This window comes from Nerophis lumbriciformis, linkage group LG33 (assembly GCF_033978685.3).
Source record: "Nerophis lumbriciformis linkage group LG33, RoL_Nlum_v2.1, whole genome shotgun sequence".
NCBI lineage: Eukaryota > Metazoa > Chordata > Actinopteri > Syngnathiformes > Syngnathidae > Nerophis > Nerophis lumbriciformis.
In genome coordinates, this window is record NC_084580.2 from 19,357,501 (window position 1) to 19,377,049 (window position 19,549).

General features: G+C 38.9%; 1 protein-coding gene across 1 annotated transcript in view; it reads left to right on the forward strand.

Annotated features, from left to right (window-relative positions):
- Positions 1 to 19,549, forward strand: part of mfsd8l2 (major facilitator superfamily domain containing 8-like 2) — a 75,436-nt gene that overhangs the window by 3,273 nt on the left and 52,614 nt on the right. The window contains exons 4-5 of the mRNA XM_061928814.1: positions 15,942 to 16,061; positions 16,213 to 16,292. Coding sequence (XP_061784798.1) covers positions 15,942 to 16,061; positions 16,213 to 16,292 — 200 coding nt within the window. The remainder of the gene's footprint in view (positions 1 to 15,941; positions 16,062 to 16,212; positions 16,293 to 19,549) is intronic.

The window sequence follows — 19,549 nt, forward strand, 5'->3', positions numbered from 1 at the left end:
ATCTAATCAAAAAAACAAACCCCAAAACTCACAATTGCGCCCCCTAGGAAGAAAACACAGGCAAAACTCCCTGTAACTCCCAGTAGGAATGTCGTAGAGACATGAAACAAAAACCTCTATGTAGGTCTCACTTAGACCTAGATTTCATACACTGACATCCTTCAGCAAAAATCAACAGGAAGTTTGCAATTCCCCCTTCAAAACAAAAGTTTAGTAAAAACAGTCACCTTTGCCTCTTTGAGCTGTAATTTGACCCCGTTAACATGCTTCAAAACTCACCAAATTGGACACACACATCAAGACTGACAAAAATTGCGATCTAGTCAAAAAACTAAACCCCAAAACTCAAAATTGCGCTCTAGCACCCCCTAAGAAGAAAACACAGACAAAACTGCCTGTAACTCCCAGTAGGAATGTCGTAGAGACATGAAACACACATGAAACCTGTATGTAGGTCTCACTTAGACTTATATTTCATATATAGACAACCCCCAGCAAAAATCAACAGGAAGTTTGCAATTCCCCCTTCAAAACAAAAGTTGGGTCAAAACAGTCACCTTTATTTAAACATTATCTCCTCTGAGCGCGTTTGTCGTGTCGGCATCAAAATAGCACAGGAGAGAGATTAAACCCTTCTGATTAAAAGTTGATGAAAGAGTTTTAATTACTGCTCCGGTTTGGATTTTATGAGCCGTCAAAGTCGGTCCCGTCCATCGCTGCTTGCAACTTTAATTGTATTTGTTACCTTCTTGAGACTTCGGAAAAATGCCTACCTCTTTAGGACCACCCTCTCACGTAGACATATGTTTCATATATAGACAACCCCCAGCAAAAATCAACAGGAAGTTTGTAATTCCCCCTTCAAAACAAAAGTTGGGTCAAAACAGTCACCTTTTTTTAAACATTATCTCCTCTGAGCGCGTTTGTCGTGTCGGCATCAAAATAGCACAGGAGAGAGATTGAACCCTTCTGATTAAAATTTGATGAAAGAGTTTTAATTACTGCTCCGGTTTGGATTTTATGAGCCGTCAAAGTCGGTCCCGTCCATCGCTGCTTGCAGCTTTAATTGTATTTGTTACCTTCTTGAGACTTCGGAAAAATGCCTACCTCTTTGGGACCACCCTTTCACTTAGACCTATATTTCATATATAGACAACCCCCAGCAAAAATCAACAGGAAGTTTGCAATTCCCCCTTCAAAACAAAAGTTGGGTCAAAACAGTCACCTTTTTTTTAAACATTATCTCCTCTGAGCGCATTTGTCGTGTCGGCTTCAAAATAGCACAGGAGAGAGATTGAACCCTTCTGATTAAAAGTTGATGAAAGAGTTTTAATTACTGCTCCGGTTTGGATTTTATGAGCCGTCAAAGTCGGTCCCGTCCATCACTGCTTGCAGCTTTAATTGTATTTGTTACCTTCTTGAGACTTCGGAAAAATGCCTACCTCTTTAGGACCACCCTCTCACTTAGACATATATTTCATATATAGACAACCCCCAGCAAAAATCAACAGGAAGTTTGCAATTCCCCCTTCAAAACAAAAGTTGGGTCAAAACAGTCACCTTTTTTTAAACATTATCTCCTCTCAGCGCGTTTGTCGTGTCGGCATCAAAATAGAACAGGAGAGAGATTGAACCCTTCTGATTAAAAGTTGATGAAAGAGTTTTAATTACTGCTCCGGTTTGGATTTTATGAGCCGTCAAAGTCGGTCCCGTCCATTGCTGCTTGCAGCTTTAATTGTATTTGTTACCTTCTTGAGACTTCGGGAAAATGCCTACCTCTTTAGGACCACTCTCTCACTTAAACCTATATTTCATATACAGACAACCCCCAGCAAAAATCAACAGGAAGTTTGCAATTCACCCTTCAAAACAAAAGTTGGGTCAAAACAGTCACCTTTTTTTAAACATTATCTCCTCTGAGCGCGTTTGTCATGTCGGCTTCAAAATAGCACAGGAGAGAGATTGAACCCATCTGATTAAAAGTTGATGAAAGAGTTTTAATTACTGCTCCGGTTTGGATTTTATGAACCGTCAAAGTCGGTCCCGTCCATCGCTGCTTGCAGCTTTAATTATATTTGTTACCGTCTTGAGACTTCGGAAAAATGCCTACCTCTTTAGGACCACTCTCTCACTTAGACCTATATTTCATATGTAGACAACCCCCAGCAAAAATCAACAGGAAGTTTGCAATTCCCCCTTCAAAACAAAAGTTGGGTCAAAACAGTCACCTTTTTTTTTAAACATTATCTCCTCTGAGCGCATTTGTCGTGTCGGCATCAAAATAGCACAGGAGAGAGATTGAACCCTTCTGATTAAAAGTTGATGAAAGAGTTTTAATTACTGCTCCGGTTTGGATTTTATGAGCCGTCAAAGTCGGTCCCGTCCATCACTGCTTGCAGCTTTAATTGTATTTGTTACCTTCTTGAGACTTCGGAAAAATGCCTACCTCTTTAGGACCACCCTCTCACTTAGACATATATTTCATATATAGACAACCCCCAGCAAAAATCAACAGGAAGTTTGCAATTCCCCCTTCAAAACAAAAGTTGGGTCAAAACAGTCACCTTTTTTTAAACATTATCACCTCTGAGCGCGTTTGTCGGGTCGGCATCAAAATAACACAGGAGAGAGATTGAACCCTTTTGATTAAAAGTTGATGAAAGAGTTTTAATTACTGCTCCGGTTTGGATTTTATGAACCGTCAAAGTCGGTCCCGTCCATCGCTGCTTGCAGCTTTAATTATATTTGTTACCGTCTTGAGACTTCGGAAAAATGCCTACCTCTTTAGGACCACTCTCTCACTTAGACCTATATTTCATATGTAGACAACCCCCAGCAAAAATCAACAGGAAGTTTGCAATTCCCCCTTCAAAACAAAAGTTGGGTCAAAACAGTCACCTTTTTTTTTAAACATTATCTCCTCTGAGCGCATTTGTCGTGTCGGCATCAAAATAGCACAGGAGAGAGATTGAACCCTTCTGATTAAAAGTTGATGAAAGAGTTTTAATTACTGCTCCGGTTTGGATTTTATGAGCCGTCAAAGTCGGTCCCGTCCATCACTGCTTGCAGCTTTAATTGTATTTGTTACCTTCTTGAGACTTCGGAAAAATGCCTACCTCTTTAGGACCACCCTCTCACTTAGACATATATTTCATATATAGACAACCCCCAGCAAAAATCAACAGGAAGTTTGCAATTCCCCCTTCAAAACAAAAGTTGGGTCAAAACAGTCACCTTTTTTTAAACATTATCACCTCTGAGCGCGTTTGTCGGGTCGGCATCAAAATAACACAGGAGAGAGATTGAACCCTTTTGATTAAAAGTTGATGAAAGAGTTTTAATTACTGCTCCGGTTTGGATTTTATGAACCGTCAAAGTCGGTCCCGTCCATCGCTGCTTGCAGCTTTAATTGTATTTGTTACCTTCTTGAGACTTCGGAAAAATGCCTACCTCTTTAGGACCACTCTCTCACTTAAACCTATATTTCATATATAGACAACCCCCAGCAAAAATCAACAGGAAGTTTGCAATTCCCCCTTCAAAACAAAAGTTGGGTCAAAACAGTCACCTTTTTTTAAACATTATCTCCTCTGAGCGCGTTTGTCATGTCGGCTTCAAAATAGCACAGGAGAGAGATTGAACCCTTCTGATTAAAAGTTGATGAAAGAGTTTTAATTACTGCTCCGGTTTGGATTTTATGAGCCGTCAAAGTCGGTCCCGTCCATCGCTGCTTGCAGCTTTAATTGTATTTGTTACCTTCTTGAGACTTCGGAGAAATGCCTACCTCTTCAGGACCACTCTCTCACTTAGACCTATATTTCATATATAGACAACCCCCAGCAAAAATCAACAGGAAGTTTGCAATTCCCCCTTCAAAACAAAAGTTGGGTCAAAACAGTCACCTTTTTTTAAACATTATCTCCTCTGAGCGCGTTTGTCGTGTCGGCTTCAAAATAGCACAGGAGAGAGATTGAACCCTTCTGATTAAAAGTTGATGAAAGAGTTTTAATTACAGCTCCGGTTTGGATTTTATGAGGCGTCAAAGTCGATCCTATCCATCGCTGCTTGCAGCTTTAATTGTATTTGTTACCTTCTTGAGACTTCGGAAAAATGCCTACGTCTTTAGAACCACTCTCTCACTTAGACATATATTTCATATATAGACAACCCCCAGCAAAAATCAACAGGAAGTTTGCAATTCCCCCTTCAAAACAAAAGTTGGGTCAAAACAGTTACAATTTTTTAAACATTATCTCCTCTGAGCGCGTTTTTTGTGTCGGCATCAAAATAGCACAGGAGAGAGATTGAACCTTTCTGATTAAAAGTTGATGAAAGAGTTTTAATTACTGCTACGGTTTGGATTTTATGAGCCGTCAAAGTCGGTCCCGTCCATTGCTGCTTGCAGCTTTAATTGTATTTGTTACCTTCTTGAGACTTCGGAAAAATGCCTACCTCTTTAGGACCACCCTCTCACTTAGACCTATATTTCATATATAGACAACCCCCAGCAAAAATCAACAGGAAGTTTGCAATTCCCCCTTCAAAACAAAAGTTGGGTCAAAACAGTCACCTTTTTTTTAAACATTATCTCCTCTGAGCGCGTTTGTCATGTCGGCTTCAAAATAGCACAGGAGAGAGATTGAACCCTTCTGATTAAAAGTTGATGAAAGAGTTTTAATTACTGCTCCGGTTTGGATTTTATGAGCCGTCAAAGTCGGTCCCGTCCATCGCTGCTTGCAGCTTTAATTGTATTTGTTACCTTCTTGAGACTTCGGAAAAATGCCTACCTCTTTAGGACCACCCTCTCACTTAGACCTATATTTCATATATAGACAACCCCCAGCAAAAATCAACAGGAAGTTTGCAATTCCCCCTTCAAAACAAAAGTTGGGTCAAAACAGTTACCTTTTTTTAAACATTATCTCCTCTGAGCGCGTTTGTCGTGTCGGCATCAAAATAGCACAGGAGAGAGATTGAACCCTTCTGATTAAAAGTTGATGAAAGAGTTTTAATTACTGCTCCGGTTTGGATTTTATGAGCCGTCAAAGTCGGTCCCGTCCATCGCTGCTTGCAGCTTTAATTGTATTTGTTACCTTCTTGAGACTTCGGAAAAATGCCTACCTCTTTAGGACCACTCTCTCACTTAGACCTATATTTCATATATAGACAACCCCCAGCAAAAATCAACAGGAAGTTTGCAATTCCCCCTTCAAAACAAAAGTTGGGTCAAAACAGTCACCTTTTTTTAAACATTATCTCCTCTGAGCGCGTTTGTCGTGTCGGCATCAAAATAGCACAGGAGAGAGATTGAACCCTTCTGATTAAAAGTTGATGAAAGAGTTTTAATTACTGCTCCGGTTTGGATTTTATGAGCCGTCAAAGTCGGTCCCGTCCATCGCTGCTTGCAGCTTTAATTGTATTTGTTACCTTCTTGAGACTTCGGAAAAATGCCTACCTCTTTGGGACCACCCCATCACTTAGACCTATATTTCATATATAGACAACCCCCAGCAAAAATCAACAGGAAGTTTGCAATTCCCCCTTCAAAACAAAAGTTGGGTCAAAACAGTCACTTTTTTTTAAATCTTCATCATTTACTTCAAGTTATTACAGTGTGTCTGTGAAAGTCTCTGTGTGCGCGGGTTCTCTGTGGACCGACAGAATCTGTGGAACCCGAAGTCCAGGGTTCAAAAAGTATTTTATTTTTTCTGTAGTATGTTCAGGGCGTAAATTTACGGATTATGGATTTCAGCGTCTTATTCAGCCGCTCCACCAGCCGGTCGGTCTGTGGGTGATATGACGCTGGTCCGAATAGCCTTAATCCCCAATAGTCCGTATATAGTTCCTTTATCGTGCGTGACATAAAGGACGTGCCCTGGTCAGTCAGAATCTCTTTCGGGATTCCGACTCGGGAGATGACCTGGAACAGTGCTTGCGCCACACTCTTTGCAGAGATGGACCACAGCGGCACTGCTTCGGGATATCGAGTTGCGTAATCCACCAGAACTAACACAAAACGATATCCGCGGGTGCTCGGGTGGAATGGTCCGATGAGGTCCATGCCAATCCTTTCAAACAGAACCTCCATGAGTGGTAATGGCCGCAAGGGCACCTTGGGGGTGGTCGCGGGATTGACTAGCTGGCAGGCCGCGCACAAGCGGCGCACGTCTGCCCGGATGCCCGGCCAATAGAACCGGACCATTACCCGATTGAGTGTCTTATCATACCCCATGTGGACAGCCTGGAAAACCATTTCCCAATGGCGTTTCGGCACCAACAACTGGGTGGTTTCTGTGTCCCAACCAGGGATTTCCTGTTTGAGTGTCACGACTCACTCTGTACAATCTGTCCCTGATTAATGCAAAGTGAGGGAATACCCACGCTATTCCCGGGCGCACCAGCTGACCATCAATTGATATCACTTGGTCCCAGGCCGAGCGCAGAGTGTCATCTCGAGACTGCTCAAGGGGGAAGTCTTCCATGGGGTGCCATTGGGGAACCTGGGGGGGCTTCCCGCGAAGCCTCCGCCGGTTCCCCCTCGGCAGCGTCGGATGACCTTCGCGTCGCCGCTGAGAACAGCGCAGATATCCCATTTCCCTACCGGTCGTGAACGCAACCCTGCACACTGTTTCGCTAAGCCATGAAACCCCGCCCAATTAGTTCCCAGAATTAAGGGGTCCGTGAGGTGCGCACTTACAGCAACCTCGACACTATATTTTCTTTTGTTACACTGAATTTCCACCGGCACCACGGGGTATTCGTGCACATCCCCATGAACACACTTAATTTTCACCCGGGCTGCCTGTCTCAAAGCCCTGGGTCGAACCAGGTTCTGGTGGATCATGGACTGCTCACAGCCCGAATCCACCATCGCCCGGTTAGCTCAGTCCGTAGAGCATGAGACTCTTAATCTCAGGGTCGTGGGTTCGGGCCTCGCATTGGGCGCCAGTTGTGAAAGTCTCTGTGTGCGCGGGTTCTCTGTGGACCGACAGAATCTGTGGGACCCGAAGTCCAGGGTTCAAAAAGTCTTTTATTTTTTCTGTAGTATGTTCAGGGCGTAAATTTACGGATTCTGGATTTCAGCGTCTTATTCAGCCGCTCCACCAGCCGGTCGGTCTGTGGGTGATAGACGCTGGTCCGAATAGCCTTATTCCCCAATAGTCCGTATAGTTCCTTTATCGTGCGTGACAAAAAGGACGTGCCCCGGTCAGTCAGAATCTCTTTCGGGATTCCGACTCGGGAGATGACCTGGAACAGTGCTTGCGCCACACTCTTTGCAGAGATGGACCGCAGCTGCACTGCTTCGGGATATCCGCGGGTGCTCGGGTGGGATGGTCCGATGAGGTCCATGCCAATCCTTTCAAACGGGACCTCCATGAGTGGTAATGGCCGCAAGGGCGCCTTGGGGGTGGTCGCGGGATTGACTAGCTGGCAGGCCGCGCACCAGCGGCGCACGTCTGCCCGGATGCCCGGCCAATAGAACCGGACCATTACCCGATTGAGTGTCTTATCATACCCCATGTGGCCAGCCTGGAAAACCATTTCCCGATGGTGTTTCGGCACCAACAACTGGGTGGTTTCTGTGTCCCATCCTGTGATTTCCTGTTTGAGTGTCACGACTCACTCTGTACAATCTGATTAATGCAAAGTGAGGGAATACCCACGCTATTCCCGGGCGCACCAGCTGACCATCAATTGATATCACTTGGTCCCAGGCCGAGCGCAGAGTGTCATCTCGAGACTGCTCAAGGGGGAAGTCTTCCATGGGGTGCCATTGGGGAACCTGGGGGGGCTTCCCGCGAAGCCTCCGCCGGTTCCCCCTCGCGTCGCCGCTGAGAACAGCGCAGATATCCCATTTCCCTACCGGTCGTGAACGCAACCCTGCACACTGTTTCACTAAACCATGAAACCCCGCCCAATTAGTTCCCAGAATTAAGGGGTGCGTGAGGTGCGCACTTACAGCAACCTCAACACTATATTTTCTTTTGTTACACTGAATTTCCACCGGCACCACGGGGTATTCGTGCACATCCCCATGAACACACTTAATTTTCACCCGGGCTGCCTGCCTCAAAGCCCCGGGTCGAACCAGGTTCTGGTGGATCATGGACTGCTCACAGCCCGAATCCACCATCGCCCGGTTAGCTCAGTCCGTAGAGCATGAGACTCTTAATCTCAGGGTCGTGGGTTCGGGCGCCAGTTGTGAAAGTCTCCGTGTGCGCGGGTTCTCTGTGGACCGACAGAATCTGTGGGACCCGAAGTTCAGGGTTCAAAAAGAATTTTATTTTTTCTGTAGTATGTTCAGGGCTGTCTCGCTCGCGGGCTCCTGCTCGCTCGTGTGTCTGCTCTCCTCTCCCCCCCCATGGCCTCGGACGCTGCTGATAAAGGAGACAGGTGATTAGACAACCAGCCTCAGCTGGGCAATCCACTCACCTGTCAGCTTGGGCTTCGAAGCCGGGCCATACACACTCCCTTCCGCAGGAGGAGCGTCGACCACGCCCCCCCTCCACAGTCTCTATATACTTTTTTTTTTTTTTTTTTTTTACTACCGGTAATTAATTTCGGCCAAAGGAGGCACATTTCAATTTCTTACACACACTTGTTATTACATATGTTGGCCAGAGGGGGAGTACTTCAATTGTTTACAAGCACTTGTTATTTCATATGTTGACCAAAAGGGGAGCACTTTTAAAACCGACACACAGTCAATTTGAAAAATCCCTCTTTTTTGGGACCACCCTAATGTTGATAGATTTCACCACCAGGGGTGCAAATGAGACATTCTCTATTAGATGCAACGGTTTTCCGTATTGGGACCATGATTTATGTCCTAACTTGTTCACACCTCCTCATATGGTAGGTACTTTTCCTTGTTGATGTCTCAAGAAGGGTAGAATTACAAGAAAACACACACATATATTCTTGTATTTGTTACCTTCTGGAGACCTCCGAAAAATGCCTACCTCTTTAGGACCACCCTTTCTAGATATATAAAGATGTGTATATACAACATTAATAATATATACATACAATGCAAATATAAAAAAGGTAAGCTTTTAGTCCATTATTTTTGGGGGAATTTTTTGTTTGTAATTGGTTCATTAATCTTTAAGTTATTACAGTATGTCTCTATATACATATTTAGTTGTATTGTTTTTATTAATTGTGCATTTCAATTTCTTTTACACACTTGTTATTTCATATGTTGACCAGAGGTGGAGCACTTTTAAAACTGGCAAACAGTCAATTTGAAAAATCCTTCCTTTTGGGACCACCCTAATTTTGATAGATTTCACCACCAGGGGGTGCAAATGAGACATTCTCTATTAGATGCAATGGTTTTCCGTATTAGGTCCATGATTTATGTCCTAACTTGTTCACCGGTCCTCATATGGTAGGTGCTTTTCCTAGTTGATGTCTCAAGAAGGGTAAAATTACAAGAAAACACACACATTCTTGTATTTGTTACCTTCTGGAGACCTCCGAAAAATGCCTACCTCTTTAGGACCACCCTTTCTAGATATATAAAGATTTGTATTTACAACATTAATAATATATACATACAATTCAAATATAAAAAAGGAAAGCTTTTAGTTCATTATTTTTGGGGGAATTTTTTGTTTGTAATTGGTTCATTAATCTTTAAGTTATTACAGTATGTCTCTATATACATATTTAGTTTTATTGTTTTTATTAATTTTAACCAAAGGGGGTGCATTTCAATTTCTTTTACACACTTGTTATTTCATATGTTGACCAGAGGGGGAGCACTTTTAAAACCGACAAACAGTCAATTTGAAAAATCCCTTTTGGGACCACCCTAATTTTGATAGATTTCACCACCAGGGGTGCAAATGAGACATTCTCTATTAGATGCAATGGTTTTCCGTATTAGGACCATGATTTATGCCCTAACTTGTTCACCGGTCCTCATATGGAAGGTGCTTTTCCTTGTTGATGTCTCAAGAAGGGTAAAATTACAAGAAAACACACACATTCTTGTATTTGTTACCTTCTGGAGACCTCCGAAAAAATACCTCTTTATGACCACCCTTTCTAGATATATAAAGATGTGTATATACAACATTAATAATATATACATACAATGCAAATATAAAAAAGGTAAACTTTTAGTCCATTATTTTTGGGGGAATTTTTTGTTTGTAATTGGTTCATTAATCTTTAAGTTATTACAGTATGTCTCTATATACATATTTAGTTGTATTGTTTTTATTAATTGTGCATTTCAATTTCTTTTACACACTTGTTATTTCATATGTTGACCAGAGGGGGAGCACTTTTAAAACCGACAAACAGTCAATTTGAAAAATCCTTCCTTTTGGGACCACCCTAATTTTGATAGATTTCACCACCAGGGGGTGCAAATGAGACATTCTCTATTCGATGCAATGGTTTTCCGTATTAGGTCCATGATTTATGTCCTAACTTGTTCACCGGTCCTCATATGGAAGGTGCTTTTCCTTGTTGATGTCTCAAAAAGGGTAAAAATACAAGAACACACACACACACACACACACACACACACACACACACACACACACACACACACACACACACACACACACACACACACACACACACACACACACACGCACACACATACTTGTATTTGCTACCTTCTTGATACCTCCGAAAAATGCCTACCTCTTTAAGACCACCCTTTCTAGATATGTAAAGATTTGTATTTACAACATTAATAATATATACATACTATACAAATATAAAAAAGGTAAGCTTTTTGTAATTTTTTTTTGTGTAATTTTTTTGTTTGTAATTGGTTTTTAATCTTAATTATTTACTTCAAGTTATTACAGTATGTCTCTATATACATATGTATTTCATTTTTATAAATTTTGGCCAAAGGGGGCCCAATTCAATTTCTTACACACACTTGTTATTACATATGTTGGCCAGAGGGGGAGCACTTCAAATGTTTACACACACTTGTTATTTCATATGTTGACCAGAGGGGGAGCACTTTTAAAACCGGCACACAGTCAATTTGAAAAATCCCTCCTTTTTGGGACCACCTTAATTTTGATAGATTTCACCACCAGGGGGTGCAAATGAGATCTCTATTTTTTGTTTTTTGTGCTTAAGGCCGATGACAAAGGAGTCACGGACCACAGACGGCCACTGTGCCGCACTTTGGGCAACTCAGCTGTAGAAGCTGATTGTTAATGGCCACTACAGTCTTAGTACCGTTGTGTATTTGTTCATCCTATGTTCACATATGGAACGCGGGTTGACTTAAGTCAGCACCGGAAGTCGTAAAATCAGGCGGGTTTTTTCGGGGATGAATAGGTAAGTCCTTCTTTAGCTGTCGTCTTGTTTTATCATACATTGCTGCGTTTTAAATCAACAAAAAAATCCTGACTTTGGAGCAATGTTCACGGACTCTAGTATTTGGCTCTCTATTAGATGCAATGGTTTTTCCGTATTGGGACCATGATTCCGATCCTAACTCGTTCACCGGTCCTCATATGGAAGCTACTTTTCCTTGTTGATGTCTCAAGAAAGGTAGAAATACAAGAACCCAACCACACGCACACACATTTGTGTATTAGTTACCTTCTTGAGACCTTCCGAAAAACGCCTAACTCTTAAAGACCACTCTTTCTAGATTTATAAAGATTTGTATTTGACTACATTCTATTTTATTATATTCTATTACTAATATATACATACTAAGCAAATATAAAAAAGGAAAGTAAGCTTTTTGTATTTTTTTTTTCTTGAATTTTTTTGTTCGTAATTGGTTTTTAATCTCAATTATTTACTTCAAGTTATTACAGTATGTCTCTATATACATATTTATTTCATTTGTATAAATTTTGGCCAAATAGGGCGCATTTCAATTTCTTACACACACTTGTTATTACATATGTTGGCCAGAGGGGGAACACTTTTAAAACCGACACACAGTCAATTTGAAAAATCTCTCCTTTTTGGGACCACCCCAGTTTTGATAAATTTCACCACCAGGGGTGCAAATGTTCACCTGGCGGGTTTTTTTCAGGGATGAATAGGGAAGTCCTTCTTTAACTGCCGTCTTGTTTTATCATATATTGCTGCCTTTGCACCTGTCAATGTTTACTTTTGTATGCACATTTAAATCAACAAAAAATCATGACTTTGGAGCAATGTTCACGGACTCTAGTATTTGGCTCTCTATTAGATGCAATGGTTTTTCCGTATTGGGACCATGATTCCGATCCTAACTCGTTCACCGGTCCTCATATAGAAGCTACTTTTCCTTGTTGATGTCTCAAAAAGGGTAGAAATACAAGAACCCAAACACACACACACACATTTGTGTATTAGTTACCTTCTTGAGACCTTCCGAAAAACACCTACCTCTTTAAGACCACTCTTTCTAGATATATAAAGATTAGTATTTTACCACATTCTATTCTATTCTATTCTATTAATAATATATACATGCTAAGCAAATATAAAAAAGGTAAGCTTTTTGTAATTTTTTTTCTTGAATTTTTTTGTTTGTAATTGGTTTTTAATCTTAATTATTTACTTCAAGTTATTACAGTATGTCTCTATATACATATTTATTTCATTTTTATAAATTTTGGCCAAAGAGGGCGCATTTCAATTTCTTACACATACTTGTTATTTCATATGTTGGCCAGAGGGGGAGCACTTTTAAAACCGACACACAGTCAATTTGAAAAATCCCTCCTTTTTGGGACCACCCTAATTTTGATAAATTTCACCACCAGGGGTGCAAATGTTCACCTGGCGGGTTTTTTTCAGGGATGATTAGGAAAGTCCTTCTTTAGCTGCCGTCTTGTTTTATCATATATTGCTGCCTTTGCATCTGTCAATGTTTACTTTTGTATGCACATTTAAATCAACAAAAAATCATGACTTTGGAGCAATGTTCACGGACTCTAGTATTTGGCTCTCTATTAGATGCAATGGTTTTCCGTATTGGGACCATGATTCCGATCCTAACTTGTTCACCGGTCCTCATATGGAAGGTACTTTTCCTTGTTGACCACTCAAGAAGGGTAGAAATACAAGAACACACACACACACACACACACACACACACACACATACACACACACACACACACACACACACACACACACACACACACACACACACACACACACACACACACACACACACACACACACACACACACACACACACACACACACACACACACATTTGTGTATTAGTTACCTTCTTGAGACCTTCCGAAAAATGCCTACCTCTTAAAGACCACTCTTTCTAGATTTATAAAGATTTGTATTTTACCACATTCTATTCTATTAATAATATATACATACTAAGCAAATATAAAAAAGGTAAGCTTTTTGTAATTTTTTTTTCTTGAATTTTTTTGTTTGTAATTGGTTTTTAATCTTAATTATTTACTTCAAGTTGTTACAGTATGTCTCTATATACATATTTATTTCATTTTTATAAATTTTGGCCAACTAGGGCGCATTTCAATTTCTTACACACACTTGTTATTTCATATGTTGACCAGAGGGGGAGCACTTTTAAAACCGACACACAGTCAATTTGAAAAATCCGTCCTTTTTGGGACCACCCTAATTTTGATACATTTCACCACCAGGGGTGCAAATGTTCACTTTTGTATGCACATTAATTCAACAAAAAAATCCTGACTTTGGAGCAATGTTCACGGACTCTAGTATTTGGCTCTCTATTAGATGCAAGGGTTTTCCGTATTGGGACCATGATTCCGATCCTAACTTGTTCACCGGTCCTCATATGGAAGGTACTTTTCCTTGTTGATCACTCAAGAAGGGTAGAAATACAAGACACACACACACACACACACACACACACACACACACACACACACACACACACACACACACACACACACACACACACACACACACACACACACACACACACACATTTGTGTATTAGTTACCTTCTTGAGACCTTCCGAAAAACGCCTACCTCTTTAAGACCACTCTTTCTATATATATAACGATTTGTATTTGGCCACATTCTATTCTATTCTATTCTATTAATAATATATACATACTAAGCAAATATAAAAAAGGTAAGCTTTTTGTATTTTTTTTTCTTGAATTTTTTGTTTGTAATTGGTTTTTAATCTTAATTGTTTACTTCAAGTTATTACAGTATGTCTCTATATACATATTTATTTCATTTTTATACATTTTGGCCAAATAGGGCACATTTCAATTTCTTACACACACTTGTTATTTCATATGTTGGCCAGAGGGGGAGCACTTTTAAAACCGACACACAGTCAATTTGAAAAATCCGTCCTTTTTGGGACCGCCCTAATTTTGATACATTTCACCACCAGGGGTGCAAATGTTCACTTTTGTATGCACATTAAATCAACAAAAAAATCCTGACTTTGGAGCAATGTTCACGGACTCTAGTATTTGGCTCTCTATTAGATGCAATGGTTTTTCCGTATTGGGACCATGATTCCGATCCTAACTTGTTCACCGGTCCTCATATGGAAGGTACTTTTCCTTGTTGATCTCTCAAGAAAGGTAGAAATACAAGAACTTAAACACACACGCACACATTTGTGTATTAGTTACCTTCTTGAGACCTTCCGAAAAACGCCTACCTCTTTAGGACCACTCTTTCTAGATTTATAAAGATTTGTATTTGACTACATTCTATTTTATTATATTCTATTACTAATATATACATACTAAGCAAATATAAAAAAGGTAAGCTTTTTGTAATTTTTTTTTCTTGAATTTTTTTGTTTGTAATTGGTTTTTAATCTTAATTATTTACTTCAAGTTATTACAGTATGTCTCTATATACATATTTATTTCATTTTTATAAATTTTGGCCAAAGAGGGCGCATTTCAATTTCTTACACACACTTGTTATTTCATATGTTGACCAGAGGGGGAGCACTTTTAAAACCGACACAGTCAATTTGAAAAATCCTTCCTTTTTGGGACCACCCTAATTTTGATAAATTTCACCACCAGGGGTGCAAATGTTCACTTTTGTATGCACATTAATTCAACAAAAAAATCTTGACTTTGGAGCAATGTTCACGGACTCTAGTATTTGGCTCTCTATTAGATGCAAGGGTTTTCCGTATTGGGACCATGATTCCGATCCTAACTTGTTCACCGGTCCTCATATGGAAGCTACTTTTCCTTGTTGATCTCTCAAGAAGGGTAGAAATACAAGAACCCAACCACACGCACACACATTTGTGTATTAGTTACCTTCTTGAGACCTTCCGAAAAATGCCTACCTCTTAAAGACCACTCTTTCTAGATTTATAGAGATTTGTATTTTACCACATTCTATTCTATTAATAATATATACATACTAAGCAAATATAAAAAGGTAAGCTTTTTGTAATTTTTGATTCTTGAATTTTTTTGTTTGTAATTGGTTTTTAATCTTAATTATTTACTTCAAGTTATTACAGTATGTCTCTATAAACATATTTATTTCATTTTTATAACTTTTGGCCAAAAAGGGCGCATTTCAATTTCTTACACACACTTGTTATTTCCTATGTTGACCAGAGGGGGAGCACATTTAAAACCGACACACAGTCAATTTGAAAAATCCGTCCTTTTTGGGACCACCCTAATTTTGATACATTTCACCACCAGGGGTGCAAATGTTCACTTTTGTATGCACATTAAATCAACAAAAAAATCCTGACTTTGGAGCAATGTTCACGGACTCTAGTATTTGGCTCTCTATTAGATGCAATGGTTTTTCCGTATTGGGACCATGATTCCGATCCTAACTCGTTCACCGGTCCTCATATGCAAGGTACTTTTCCTTGTTGATGTCTCAAGAAGGGTAGAAATACAAGAACACAAACACACATTCATATTGAGACATTGTGAGTTTGTAACAGAGGGATTGTGTTGTCCTCTCAGGTGTCGGTGCAGGAGCCGGATCCTCCATCTTTTGTTACATCACCAGGACCACGCGGCCCGATGAGCGAGCGAGTATCTTTGCAGCCATCATGGCTTGTCGACAAGTTGGTCTCCTTGTGGGTTAGTTACTGTACACACACACACACAGAAAATGCATCCCTTTACCTATCATCAGGATTATTTTTTGAAGAAACATCTCAAGCTAGGATTGCAAGATTTAAAAACATCCTGTGTGTTTAATTCTTTGAAGCACTTCTTGCTCTCTCTCCAGGGCCAGCCTTCAACCTGTTCCTGCGGCTGTGTGATTTCAAACTTGGACCCTTTGTTGTGAACAAGTTTACATCTCCTGGGGTAAAAAAAAAAAAAAAAGACTTGACAAGTAAAGTTCTCCTCAAAAACTCATAAATGCATTACAATGAAAATATGCAGCAGCTCAAAACTCCTTTTTTTTGGTTAGAACACAAGCTGCTGCTGCATGTTCCTTGCTTGTTCCTCTCCTTGAACAGTGTTTTTACATTGTAGGTCAGGCGTGTCCAAACAACCGTAATTTGGGTAATTAATCCAGCCCTGAGCTGGGCAAATATTTTGACTCGGGGGGCCACGTTGAGAGAAAAAATGTGTCTTTGGGGGCCAATGTGTATGTGTGTATAACTTATAGATAGATAGATGGACAGTACTTTACTGATTCCTTCAGGAGAGTTCCCTCAGGAAAATTACAATTCCAGCAGCAGTGTACAGAATTGTACGGAGCCCCTAAAGGGACATGGGGGAAATTCTTTTTATTTTTATGTATTTTTTTAGACATGTATCTCGTGCGCACGAGAAACTTTTTATAAAATTATTTAAAAAAAAAATATATATATATATATATTTTTTTAAGACATGTATCTCGTGCGCACGAGATAGTTTCTTTTTATAAAATTATAAAAATAAATTTATATAAATTTTTTTTTTTAGACATGTATCTTGTGCGCACGAGAAACTATCTTGTGCGCAAGAGAAAGTTTCTCGTGCGCACAAGATACATGTCTAAAAAAAAATAATATTACATCTTTTTTTTTTTTTAAATAATTTTATAAAAAGAAACTATCTCGTGCACACGAGAAACTTTTTATAAAATTATTTAAAAAAATTATGATTTTTATTTATTTTCTTTTTATAAAATTATAAAAAATAAAAAATAAAATTATTATTTTTTTTTTAGACTTGTATTTTGTGCGCACGAGATACATGTCTAAAAAAAATAATACAATTTTTATTATTTTTAATAATTTTATAAAAGAAACTATCTCGTGCGCACGAGAAACTTTTTATAAAATTATTTAAAAAAAAAAAAAAAATATATATATATATATATATTTTTTTAAGACATGTATCTCGTGCGCACGAGATAGTTTCTTTTTATAAAATTATAAAAATAAATTTATATAAATTTTTTTTTTAGACATGTATCTTGTGCGCACGAGAAACTATCTTGTGCGCAAGAGAAAGTTTCTCGTGCGCACAAGATACATGTCTAAAAAAAAAATATTACAATTATTTTTTATTTATTTATAATTTTATAAAAAGAAACTATCTCGTGCACACGAGAAACTTTTTATAAAATTATTTTAAAAAATTATGATTTTTATTTATTTTCTTTTTATAAAATTATAAAAAATAAAAAATAAAATTATAATTTTTTTTTTAGACTTGTATTTTGTGCGCACGAGATACATGTCTAAAAAAAATAATACAATTTTTTATTTATTTATTTTTTTAAATAATTTTATAAAAGAAACTATCTCGTGCGCACGAGAAACTTTTTATAAAATTATTTTAAAAATTAAAAAAAAAATTATATATATATATTTTTTAAGACATGTATTGCGTGCGCACGAGATAGTTTCTTTTCATAAAATGATTAAAAAAAAATAAAAAATATATATTTTTTTTTAGACATGTATCTTGTGCGCATGAGATAGTTTCTCGTGCGCAAAAGATACATGTCTAAAAAATATTATTTTTTTTATAAAGAGAAAGTTTCTAGTGTGCACGAGATAGTTTCTCGTGTGCACGAGACACATGTCAAAAAAAAAAAAAAAAAAAAAAAAATTGTTTATTTTTATTTTTTTAATCATTTTATAAAAAGAAACTATCTCGTGCGCACGGGAAACTTTTTATAAAATTATTTAAAAAAAAAATAAAAAAAAGTATATATATATTTTTTAAGACATGTATCTTGTGCGCACGAGATAGTTTCTCGTGCGCAAAAGATACATGTCTAAAAAAATATATATATACTTTTTTTTATAAAGAGAAAGTTTCTCGTGTGCATGAGATAGTTTCTCGTGCGCACGAGAAACTTTTTATAAAATTATTTAAAAAAAAAAAAATTATATGTTTTTTTTTTACATGTATCTCGTGCCCACGAGATAGTTTCTTTTTATAAAATGATTTAAAAAAATATAATTTTATAAAAAGTTTCTCGTGCAAAACAAAAAAGTTTTATGCCTTTTCTGTCAAGACAACTTTGTTTTTTATGATAAAACTGAAATATGCAGTATTTCCCCCACTGCCCAAAACATTCAGAAAGCAATGTTTGATGTGAAGTAATTAGAGCCTTAAAAACATCAATAATGCAAGACACCATTGAAATTAAAGGGGAAAATTATCACAATTTCAGAAGGGTTAAAACCATTAAAAAATCAGTTCCCAGTGGCTTATTTTATTTTTCGAAGTTTTACCCATCACGCAATATCCCTAAAAAAAGCTTCAAAGTGCCTGATTTTAACCATCGTTATATACACCCGTCCATTTTCCTGTGACGTCACGTAGTGATGCCAACACAAACAAACATGGCGCATAGAACAGCAAGATATAGCGACATTAGCTCGGATTCAGACTCGGATTTCAGCGGCTTAAGCGATTCAACAGATTACGCATGTATTGAAACGGATGGTTGTAGTGTGGAGGCAGGTAGCGAAAACCAAATTGAAGAAGAAACTGAAGCTATTGAGCCATATCGGTTTGAACCGTATGCAAGCGAAACCGACGAAAACGACACGACAGCCAGCGACACGGGAGAAAGCGAGGACGAATTCGGCGATCGCCTTCTAACCAACGATTGGTATGTGTTTGTTTGGCATTAAAGGAAACTAACAACTATGAACTAGGTTTACAGCATATGAAATACATTTGGCAACAACATGCACTTTGAGAGTGCAGACAGCCCAATTTTCATCAATTAATATATTCTGTAGACATACCCTCATCCGCGCTCTTTTCCTGAAAGCTGATCTGTCCAGTTTTGGAGTTGATGTCAGCAGGCCAGGGAAGCTAGGGTCGATATTCTTCTCTTGATAATTTTTGGTGGCATAAGGGACGGTGTGAGCCAAGACATCCAGGGGGTTTAGCTCGCTCGTCTGCAGGAAACAAACTGCCGCCATTGCTTGCCGTGCTACCGAGGCCCTTTGTCCCTGAATTGCTCACACACTCCGGCAGATTCAATGGGGGTCGGGCGGCAGATTTCTTTGACTTTATCGTTGGAAATGCATCTGCTTTGAGTGTCGCAGGATATCCACACATTCTTGCCATCTCTGTCGTAGCATAACTTTCGTCGGTAAAGT